Source organism: Myotis brandtii, unplaced genomic scaffold, assembly GCF_000412655.1.
Source record: "Myotis brandtii unplaced genomic scaffold, ASM41265v1 scaffold39, whole genome shotgun sequence".
Lineage (NCBI taxonomy): Eukaryota > Metazoa > Chordata > Mammalia > Chiroptera > Vespertilionidae > Myotis > Myotis brandtii.
Window position 1 is genome coordinate 2,042,945 of NW_005364953.1, and position 12,497 is coordinate 2,055,441.

At 36.1% G+C, this 12,497-nt stretch overlaps 1 protein-coding gene across 5 annotated transcripts in view; it reads left to right on the forward strand.

Moving 5' to 3' along the window:
* GRIA3 (glutamate receptor, ionotropic, AMPA 3) overlaps positions 1-12,497 on the forward strand; it is a 323,974-nt gene that overhangs the window by 261,850 nt on the left and 49,627 nt on the right. For all 5 annotated transcript variants that reach the window (XR_313960.2, XM_005872700.2, XM_005872698.2 and 2 more), the window contains exon 12: positions 8,199-8,397. Coding sequence is in view for 4 of the 5 variants with exons in the window: in XM_005872700.2 (XP_005872762.1) it covers positions 8,199-8,397 (199 nt within the window). In the remaining variant the exon portion in view is untranslated. The remainder of the gene's footprint in view (positions 1-8,198; positions 8,398-12,497) is intronic.

The following is a 12,497-nucleotide window of genomic DNA, read 5'->3' on the forward strand; positions in this document are numbered from 1 at the left end:
ATCATGTGGTATTTATCTTTCTCTGACTGGCTTATTTCACTTAGCATAATGCTCTCCAGTTCCATCCATGCTATTGCAAATGGTAAGAATTCCTTCTTTTTTACTGCAGCATAGTATTCCATTGAATCACCATTACTTTTATTATCATTTCATAGGTTATAAAATACACTTCACTATTAACTAAGAAACTCTAGTTTCTTATTATTACAGATAACAAGAGCATTGTATATTATTTTGTTTTATTTTTATGTCTGTTTTTCTCTCATTGCTAATTTACTTTCATTAACTTCACACCTCCTCTTACATTTCTTCAAAAGGTATGATTTGCTCTTTAAAATGCATTTTTATAAATACTAAATGTTCAGTTTTGTACAGTCATTTCATTATGCTAACCTCAAAATCTGTCTTGTGCAACAAAAACTGGGGTAGTAATGCTTATATCAGATGAAAAAGACTTTAAAATAAAGGCCACAGTAAGAGACAATGAAGTACACTATATAATGATAAACGGAGCAATCCAACAAGAGGATATAAGCCTTGTAAACATTTATGCACCCAACATAGGAGAACCTAAATATTTAATGCAAATCTTGATGGACATAAAGGGAGAAATCAAAAGCTATACAATCATAGAAGGGGATTTTAACACCTCAGGGACATTAATGGATAGATCTTTCAGACAAAAAAAAATCAACAAACTGCAGCCTTAAATTACACACTAGATCAGATGGATTTCACTGATATCTTCAGAGCATTTCAGCCCAAAGCAGCAGAATATACATCTTTTTCAAGTGCACATGGAACATTTTCTAGGATAGACCACATGTTAGAACACAAGACAAGTCTCAAAAAATTTAAGAAGGTTGAAGTCATATCAAGCATCTTCTCTGACCACAATGGTATGAAACTAGAAATTAATCACAAGAAAAAAAACACTAAAAAACACACAAAGACATGGAGGCTAAATAAAATGCTACTAAACAATGAATGGGTTAACAATGAGATCAAGGAAGAAATCAAAAGCTATCTTGAAACAAATGAAAATGAGAACACAGCGACCCAAAATTGAAAGCACTGAAACCCAACAGTGAAAGCAGTCCTAAAAGGGAAATTCGTGGCATTACAGGCCTATCTCAAGAAATAAGAAAAATCTCAAATAAACAATCTAACTTTACACTTAAAGGAACTAGAAAAAGAACAAGTAAAGCCCAAAGTAAGTAGAAGAAATAAAATATTAAATATTAGAGCAGAAATAAACAAAATAGGGTCTAAAAATACAATACAAAAGATCAATGAAACCAAGAGCTGGTTCTTTGAAAAGATAAACAAGATTGATGAACCTTTAGCCAGACTCATCAAGAAACAAAGAGAGAGGACCCAAATGAATAGAATCAGAAATGAAAGATGAGAAGTAACAACTGAAACCACAGAAATACAAAGGATTTAAGAAAACATTATGAATAACTATATGCCAACAAATTGGACAATCTGGGCAAAATAGATAAAATCCAAGAAACATACAATCTTCTAAAACTGAATCAGGAAGAATCAGATAATATGAATAGACAGATTACAACTAATGAAATTAAAGCTGTAAAAAAAAAGTCCTAGACCAGATGACTTCACAGGTGAGTTTTATCAAATATTTAAAATATTTAAAGAACAATTAACATCTATCCTTCTCAAACTATCCCAAAAAGTTTAAAAGGAGGGAAGACTCCCAAGCTCATTTTACAAGGCCAGCATTATCCTAATTCCAAAACTAGATAAAGACATGACAAAGAAAGAAAATTATAGGCCAATATCCCTGAAGAACATAGATGCTAAAATCTTCAACAATTACCAAATCTGGATCCAGCAATATATAAAGAAAGTTATACATCATAATGAAGTGGGATTTATTTGGGGGATGCAAGGTGGGTACAATGTCTACAAATCAATAAATGTGATACACCACATAAACAAAATGAAGGATAAAAATCATGTCAATAGATGCAGAAAAAGCATAATCTAGCATCCATTTATGATTTTTAAAAAATCTCAGCAAAGTAGAAATGGAACATACCTCAACGTAATAAAGGCCATATATGACCAACCCACAGCCAACATCATACTCAAGGGGCAAAAACTAAAAGTGTTTCCCTTAAGATTGGGGACAAGACAGGGATGCCCACTTTCACCACTCTTATTCAACATGGTACTGGAAGTCCTAGCACAGCAGTCAGACTAAAAGAACAAATGAAAGGCATCCAAATTGTAAAGGAAGAAGTAAAACTGTAGTTATTTGCAGATGATATGAGAGTATATAGAGAGAGCCCTAATAATTCCACCAAAAAAAACTATTAGAACTGATAGATGAATTCAGTAAAGTAGTAGGGCACAAAATAAATATCCAGAAATCAGTTGCATTTTTTTACACCAATAATGAACTATCAGAAAGGGAAACTAAGAAAACAATCCCATTTACACTTGTTTCAAAAAAAACAAACAAACAAACAAAAACACAAAAAACTTAGGAATAAATTTAACCAAGAATGTAAAAGACCTATTCTTGGAAAATTACAAGACACTGAAGAAAGAAACTGAAGAAGATACAAATAAATGGGAGCATACTCCATGGTCATGGATAGGAAAAATTAACATCATTACAATGTCCATAGTACCCAAAGCAATCTATTGATTCAATGCAATTCCTACTAAAATACCAGTGGTGTTTGTCACAGAACTAGAACAAATATTCCAAAAATTTATATGGTATCACCCTGAATAGCCACACATCTTGAGAAAGAAGAAGAAAGAGGAATCATGCTACCAGATATCAAACTTTACTACAAGGCCATAGTAATCAAAACAGCATGGTACTGCTATAAAAACATACATACAGATCAATGGAACAGAATAGAGAGTTTAGAAATAAACCCACACTTTTATGGTCAATATTTGACAAAGGAGACAAAAACATACAATTGGGGTAAAGGTAGTCTATTCAATAAATGGTGCTGGAAAAATTGGACAGACGTGCAAAAGAATGAAACTGAATCATATTCTTACACCATACATAAGGATAAACTCTAAATGAATTAAAGACTTAAATGCTAGGCTCAAAATCATAAAAATTTTAGAAGAAAACATAAGCAGTAAGATCTCAGACATTTCTTGTAGCAATATTTTTTTCTGAGATATCTCCTTGGGCAAGGGAAACAAAAGAAAAAATAAACAAATGGGACTACATTAAACTAAAATGTTGTTACACAGAATGGCTATCAACAAATCAACAAACGACAAGTGCTGGCAAGGATATAGAGAACCCTCAAGTACTGTTGGTAGGAAAGCAGATTGGTGCAGCCACTGTGGAAAGCAGTTTGGAGTTACCTCAAAAAATTAAAAATGGAACTGCCTTATGACCCAGGGGTTCCATTTATGGGAATATATTTGAAGAACCTTGAAACATTAATTTGAAAGAATATATGCATCCCTATGTTTATTGCAGCATTATTTACAATAGCCAAGATTTGGAAGCAGCCCACGTGTCCATCAGTAGTTGAGTGGATAAAAAAGCTATGGTACATTTACACAATGGAATACTACTCAGCCGTAAAAATGAAGGAAATTTTACCTTTTTTGATATTATGGATGGACCAGGAGAGTATTATGCTAAGTGAACTAACCCAATCAGAGAAAGACAAGTACCATATGATTTCGCTTATATGTGGAATCTAAGGAAGAAAATTAACTAACAAACAATATAGAAACAGACTCATAGATATAGAGAACAAACTGGCAGTTGTCAGAGGAGATGGGGGTTTGGGGGACTGGTTTAAAAAAGTAAAGGGATTGAGCAAAGAATAAAACTCATAAACACAGACAACAGTATGGTGATTACAAGAGAGAAAGTGGGGTGGTGAGAGGTAGAAGAGGGTAAAAGGGGGATATATGATGATGATGGAAGGAGAGTTGACTTGGGGTGGTAAGCACACAATACAATATACAATAGAATTGCACACCTGAAACCTATACAATTTTATTAACCAATGTCACCCCAATAAATTCAATAAAAATTTTTAAAGGTATTTGAAGTGAATGTTAAAACATTTTGAAGCTGCATTATGGAGGGAAAGATACTGGAAAATTACATGTCTTTTTACTCAACTGTAAAGTCATGTCTTACTTTAATAGATCTTTTAAAATATGTGATGGGGCTGACCCATCAGTCACTTTTTATATAGCTTCTATGTGAAATGTGGATTTAAATTGCCATAGTTTCACTAATGAGATAAGGGATACATATAAATTCTTATAGAGTTACTTCCTCATGAGTTCCACTGCACCTTTTCTCAGTGAAAGGATTTAGTCATCCATACCATACAAGGGAAGAAAGTGGTAGAAATTTCACCAATACTCTTGTCAAAGCTACTATTGTCTTGAGAGGGAAATATTGAATCAAGCTTGAGCATTTAACACTGATTGATTCTAAGAAAGCTCCTTTTTCCATCCATGTTTATGCTTGTGTATACTATTATACCATTTCTATGTGGATATTTACCAAAATTCTTCATACTTACAGGTATAGCATAACCCTGTAATTGCCCAAGTCAATATCCATGTGGACAAGAGGCCACAAAAATGATCATTTTGCATCTGCCTTTATTTTCAGTCATGCCAATAGCCAATATCAGCTAAGTCACACTGATCAAGTAAATTATTGTCTGAGTCAGCTATTAAGGGGGCCAAAATAGCCAGATTATGATGTGCAGGCCTAATTTTAGATCATACAGACACAGCCATAGTCAATTAGCCTCAATAGAATGGCACAAGTGTAATTTCCATAAATTACCATGTTCTCTACATTTCAAGTAAACATGCATAAAAAACTATTAGTATTTACAGCAGCAGAACATAGCCTTTTCCATACCAAACCATGAGTCTGGAAATACTTCCAAATCAGTTTTCCCCTTGGTCTCAGTAAGACCCCATCATTCCAAATTAGAATGACGTTTACAGTTTCATTCCAAATAAACAACAAATAATAAGAAATAATCCAAACATGTTTGGTTTTCCTGCAATTATATTTCTCAGTGTTTGTAGAAAACTTGCATCCTCTATAATTTGCACACCATTCTGAATTTTCTCATACAAAATATGAGTATTTTGTACTACAAAAATTTGGGGCTTTCTTTCCTATTGTGTAAGTATAAATTGTTTCCTATTTCTCCTCTCTGTGACTCAATTTCTTTATATGTAAAAGACCACTATGATCTTACCTGTAAAGCAGTACCTAACTGTAAGGATAGAGGATTAAAAGATTTGACACATGTAATGCAATTAAAACAGAGTCTGTCACATAGGAAGTGTTCAATAAGTGTTAATTATTATTGTTATCATTTTTATTACCTTATTACTACAGATGCTGCTTTGGAGCATTAATCTTTTATACGTTAAATTATTTCCAGAGTCAGATCAGTCAAGAATAAATTAAATGTATACAGCAAAAATGAAGAAAGACTGTGAAAGGTCCAAATTCATAATTAAAATATTTTGTAAACTTTTAGGATTTGGAAGTGTGCCATATTCTTTCTCACTCACCCAGATGTTTTCACATCTTTTGATTAAAAGTAAAATATTCCCAGTTGAAATCTTAAGAGAATACAACTATTAGTTAGAAAAATGTGTCGCAAAGCAAATTTTCACATCCGAAAAGTTAAATGTGACTATGTTCAGAAATAAAAAAAATAAGGGCTATTTAAGGCACCCAAGAACAAATAGGAATTACAGACTTTTAAAAATCAAGTAGTTTTGTTACAGTTGATAAATAAAGAACACTACCAAAACACCAAAATTACTTGATCAGAGTGTAAAATCTAAAAGAACTGAATTTTCCAGAGGCTAATAAAAGGTTATCTGGGGACACAGAAATTCAAATTTCCTTCAAAGTGGTGAAATGCAAGTACAAACAAAGAACTTGATTTGCCAGCTTTCAGCCCAGAACTGCCCTCTTCCCACAGAGCCTGGAGATGTGCCAGGCTCCTACGCCTATTCTTGACTTTATAAGAGAGGGTGTTCTTTTCCTGTGAGCATTTCTGGGCATGAGAGAACATATCCTAACCAGGATGAAGCTTTGCCACAGAGCAGAACTATCCTAAGGATAATGTGGCAATGTTTTGTAAAACCTAGAAGCCAGATTTTCATTTCTGCAGACAAAGCCAGCCTTCAGCACATTGTGAAGGAAATGGAGTTTCCTCAGTACAAGCCATTACCCATCACTGAGCATTCAGTGCCCTCACACTGCACCCTAACTTCCCACAGACCCTCGCCCTGAGTAGCATTCATGATGTAGGTCTATGACTTGAAATCCTGGCTGCACCAAAGCTTTATAACAATACCACTGCTTAGGCGCAACCCCCAGGGATTCTGATTTAATTGGTCTGGGGTGGAGTCTAGGCATGGTTTTTTGTTCTTTTGCTTTATTTTATCTCCAGCTCCCCAGATGATATTCTTGTTCAGGCAGAGTTAAGATTCAATGATGTAGAAGAACGATATTTCTCATTTGAGTCTGCAGACCACTGCAATCGCCAGTGATGCTTAAGGGATGGGGTGGAAAAGGTGAAGAGGATTAGAAATTACAAACTGCCAGTTACAAAATTAGTCACAGGAAAGTAAAGTACCACATAGATAAGATAATCAATAATAGTATAATAGCTATGTATGATGTCAGATGGATACTAGACTTGCCATAGTGATCACTTCACAAGGTATATAAATGTCTAATCTCTATCCTATACACCTGAAACTAATACAACATTGCATGTCAACTCTAACTGAAAAATAATTTTTAAAGTGAAGATTGTTGAGTACTCAGATATTCTGAATCTTCATTTTAACAAAACACCCCAGGTTACATTTAAGAACAAATTTTTCCCTTATTAAAACTTACCCATCTTCTGTCCCATTTTCTACTAATTAGATAGAATAATCCAAAACAATGTGAGAATGGGTGCTGTTGAAGTCAAGTGCTACTTTTTTTATTTTTCAATTACATTTGACATTCAATATTATATTAGTTTCAGGTATGCAGCATAGTGGTTGGACATCTATATAACTTACAAAGTGATCCCCCAATAAGTCTAGTGTTCCCTTGATACCATCCATACAAAATTATTACAGTATTATTGATTACATTTCCTATGCTGTATTTTACCATCCCATGACTATTTTGTAACATTTTGACAAAGTCTCCTGAAGAATTTCTGTGGTAGGCCAGTGAGGGTGGTTTTGTTTGGTTGGTTATGGGGGTGAGGGGAGGAGACAAACCTTATTGTACCTCTCAAATCCTATTGTACAGGTAGTTTCCTACTTCACTTGAGGCATCTCCAGTGAGCTAAGGCTTAGTCAGTAAAAGAGAAAAGTTTTGATCCCTGGAGCTAAGCTCCTAAGCCCACTAACTCCATCTTTTTTTAAATTTTTATTTATTAAGGTATTAGCTCCATCTTATGGCTCCTCGCCTCATGGGTGACCAACTCCACAAAATGGCCATGTTTTCATGAGATTTATTAAACTCAAAGTGAATATTTACCAGCACCTACCCATTTATCTTCAATTATGTAAACATTTGTGGCTTTTTTCCCCATGCCATTGCCTTATATCAGTGGTTCTCAACCTTGGCTGCACATTGCAATCACCTGGCAAGCTTTAAAAAAATACATATGTCTGGGTCTGATCTCCCAGGTTCTGAGTTAACTGGTCTTGGGTGGACCTAAGCATAAGATTTTTAAAAAAGATCTCAGGTGATTCTACTGTGCAGACAAAGCTGAGAATCACTTGCCTTAAAGGAAACAATGCAGTCTTCCACAGGTATGGGTGGCCCAGCAAACCTCACAGGAGGAAGATCCAATAAGTGCAATTATTACATGTAACCTGGAGCTGGTAAAAAGAAGATATTTTCCTGCAATAAAAAAAAAACCTGCTTTGAACCCATATAGACTTAAAGAGCATTATGCATGTATCATCATATGCCATCATAACATGGGTGGTTGTTACTAACGTGCTACTTTTGTTTGATGTGTTAATTCCCTGATATCATTCACTTCCCTCCCTCATCAGCTACACTAAAACCAGTGCTCTTTTCAGAAATAAAGATAAGGATTACTTAAACTGAAATCTGGCCCCTCTGGGTCTGAATTTGTCTTTGTTTCATTTTGTAGGTCACTCTCTGGGCGCATTGTTGGAGGGGTTTGGTGGTTCTTCACCCTGATCATAATTTCTTCCTATACTGCCAATCTTGCTGCTTTCCTGACTGTGGAGAGAATGGTTTCTCCCATAGAGAGTGCTGAAGACTTAGCTAAGCAGACTGAAATTGCATATGGGACCCTGGACTCTGGATCAACAAAAGAATTTTTCAGAGTAAGTTCTTTACATTTAATTGGGCTTGCTGGTTTTTATTATATCATCTTCTCACAAAGGCAAATTCACAGTGCTATAAGGGAGGGTTAGAAAAGAGTAGGAATGTTATCAAGGCAAAGAATCTTACTAGTAAATATAGCACTCCTTGGTTGCTGACTTAATTCATTGTCCTTTAGAACTAAGACTTGTGTGTGACATAAGTGGCATGCCAAGAGCTCTAAGCTTGAACTGCCAGGTTTGAATCTCAATCCTGCCACAAAGTGATTGTTTGTCCTTGGGCAAGTCATTTAACTTCTGTCAGTCTCGGTTCCCTTCCTTGAATAATGAGGGTATTGAACTAAGTAATAGATATTCTCCTTTCTAGCTTTTACAAAAGCAGTGATTTTGTGTCTCAGCAGTTCACAGAAGTTAGGTAATTGACTCTGTCTAGGACTCTGAAGACTGAAGGACTATAAAATTACCTATTCTATTTTAGACATTGGTTTTCTATTGAAATGTATTACAGTTGTTTCAAGTATTAATGGACATGCTGATAATTTAATTTTCAGGGAAGCAATAATTGTTTTTAAATTTCATGAGAAGACTTATTTTCCCCTCTAACTCCCTCCCTGGAGGCCAACTCTTGGTGAGGAAACAGTAAATTGTTCACTAGCAAAAGTTACATAAACACTATCAAGAGGAAAGATGAAAGGAGATGGAGGCAGAAAATTATAGAAAGATAATGTGATGGACAAACCACTTATACATAAATTATCAAGATCTTTGTTCTGTAGCAACTGGACTATAAGAAAGGCTACCAATGGACTGTTTAAGAACTCAAATATTTTTTCAGTTGCCCCAACCAGGAAAATATGGTGGTTGATTAGAAAATGAAACCATTCTAGCCCGGCCAGCATGGCTCAGTGGTTGAGTGTTAACCTATGAACCAGGAGATTACGGTTCAATTCCTGATCCGGGCACATGCCTGGGTTGTGGGCTCGATCCCCAGTGTGGGGCATGCAGGAGGCAGCCAATCAATGATTCTCTGTCATCATTGATGTTTCTCTCTCTTCCTCTCCCTTCCTCTCTGAAATCAATAAAGCAATATTTAAAAAAAATAAATGAACCCATTTTACACATTACCACTGCCTGCTACTATAATCACTGCAACTGGTTGTAGCATTGATCCAGAAACCACCTGTGTAGTAGGTAGAGAGGAAGCATTTAGTCACTCTCGCCAACCTATAATCAAGTTATTGGATGGCAGGTATAGGTACTGACTTTTCCTCAAAGGTCCAGAGTAAACAGATGTTGGTTATAAACCAGCTTGTTTTAAGAAATCATAAAGAAATATATTTTTACATATATCATCATGAGATTGGTCCAATTATTTCATGGGAAACCAGAGGGAGTGTGTTTCTTGGAATTATGGCAATTAACTAAAAGCTGTTTTTCAGTCCCTGGAGAAGAAAGGGTTAGTTCTGAAACCCTTCAAGAATTCTCATTGGCTCTGAATACTCTTTACACTTCTACCATTGTTGACCAAATAGATCATAATCCCCAACCAGGGAGAGAGGTCCTGTATTGGAAGCATCAAAATAATACAAAGACCCTCTAGAACAGTGGTTCTCAAACTTCCTAATGCCGCAACCCTTTAATACAGTTCCTCATGTTGTGGTGACCCCCAATTTCATTGTTACAAATTGAACATAATTAAAGCATAGTGATTAATCACAATAACAATATGTAATTATATATGTGTTTTTCGATGGTCTTAGGCGACCCCTGTGAAAGGGTCATTCGACCCCCAAAGGGGTCACGACTCACAGGTTGAGAACCGCTGCTCTAGAACTAACCTGGCCTTGACCCTCACTACTATGGCAGTCCCAGAAGCTTCTCTGGGAATAATTCCCTGTCCCCATGAAATCACTCACACATTTCAGGGCAGGAAGCCAGGGATTTCCATCTGCTGAGTAGTCAGCACATAATCTGCTCCATGGAAATCTGGTTTGGTATCAACTTCAACAGAGCTTGTGTTCACCATCCAATAGGCTTCAAGTTGCTATAGGAAGTAATCGACCACTTACGCTATCAAGACACCAGACTTAGACCCTCTGATAAGACATACTTGTTCCACTGGAAAGCACCTTTCCTTTAACAATGATTAGAAATTAGGAAGGTGTGCTTTAAATGGTAATCGATAGATGGCATCAATTCCCATTAAGCTTTCAAAAGCATTCATCCTTATTGCAGGCAAAGGAGTCTCTCTGGGAAGATTTATTAGTACAAAGGCTTGAAAGTGTGACCAAATAGTCATTATCCCCATGCCCAGACCCCATCCCCCATGCATTTTGTGTCATTCTCAAAAACGAGGAAAGCATCTACTAATCCATGAAATGATGGTTTCATTAAAGAGCATCATATTACTGGAGTCCATTTGAATCAACATTTAATTCTGAACAAAGCTATTGCCACATTCTAATTGGTTTGCAGTTTCTAATGCTCACCAATTCCTAGTGACCTTTACAGCCAATGAATAATTTGTATGGAAATGGAGCTGTTTTGAGAATCTAACTAGAGAAGGAGGTGGATATTTCTAGGTATAAGGAAGTGCAAAGCATTTTCTAATTCCAGCATCTGCCACTTTTTCTTTTTCCCCAATTGGTTGCTGGTGACAGCACTGGGACTCCATAGGAAAGTTCTTCAGGGCAGCACACAAGGTTGATGATCTAAGAGTGGAAGTGAGCAGTATAGAAAATTCAACTCTTTAGTTTGCTTGCACTAAAATGTTATGTAAAACTAACAAAGGGTAAGCTTGGTATTCATATAATACTGGGGGCCCAACCAATTGGTCTCTAAAGCACTTGTCCTCTTTGTATCCTCCACTCCACCCTCTTTGAGTCCCATAGATCAGATAAGACAGCCAGCAAGAACACATCATCCCTCAGGGACTTAACTGCCATAGCATGTCACTTCCCTCTCAACCTTCGATAATCTCAAGGCAAGTTTAAGAACAGTAACTCCTCCACACATGAAAAAATTGGGAACCTCTGATTGCGTGCTTTCTGAACTTTAGAGGATAAAACAAGATCACATGCAACATTTACAAACATTACATGAGCTCATTTCTTTCCATTTTCACTCCATACTGAAACCACAGGGATCAAATAGCAATACCATAAAACAGCCTGGGGCCAGCCCTCTAGTTATTCCACTAAGAGAGAGAAATAAATAAAATAAAATTCCTTTCTAATTGCCCTGCAGACATTTTTACTCATCCTGAGTAAGGCAGCCATTAAAATGATGGTATTTTTTAATGATTCCTTTGTTTCTCTCATTTTCTGAGCTATCCTTGGCCCTTATCTTACAAATCACATAAAGTCACTGGCACAGAGGGACTTATTCCTTCAGGAAAGGCAGGGAGGGAGGGAGCAGCTGAAAGAGACATCTGAAATATTACCAACAACCCTCTTGACTTGAAAACTGATTTCCTAAGACAGCAGCTCCAAAACTAAATGTCCCAACCAGAAGTGGAGGCACGCCAGGCTAAAAAAGAAATCGACAGCTTTATTGTCATTGCCCAGAGAAATGCCACTATGATTTGGAAAGCTGCACTGAAATAATCATTCTCTACTAGGTTTTGGAAATTTAACCTGATGGAGATTTGTGTTAAAAAGTAGCACTGGGAGAAAAAGCAATTCCAAAATTCTCCCTGCCTTCAAACCCCTAGAAATATTAGAAGACAACTACAATGCTTGATTTCTTTTCCACATACTTATCCTCACTGAAGATAGTTCAGGGATAAAAGAAGGTTGCTTTTTTAAAATGAAATGTTTAATACTAATTTAAACCAATTTTAGAAATAAACATAAAAGGAGAGGAGTGGCATTCTAGGGCCCTAGGCAGGACAGAAGAATTAAACTTTGTCTGGAGACCATCAGGGGGACTGTCCTGTCTTCTGAGTTGCAGCATTGTAAGCCCCAGGAAGCACAGATGAATTACTCATGGAGAATGTTTTTGTTTCAACACTAGACTTTAACTGTTACTGTTGTCATTTAAATTTATGATTTTTTAAAATTCAGGCAGCAAAAAGAAGAGCCCTCCCAAAGTGATTTTGGAAT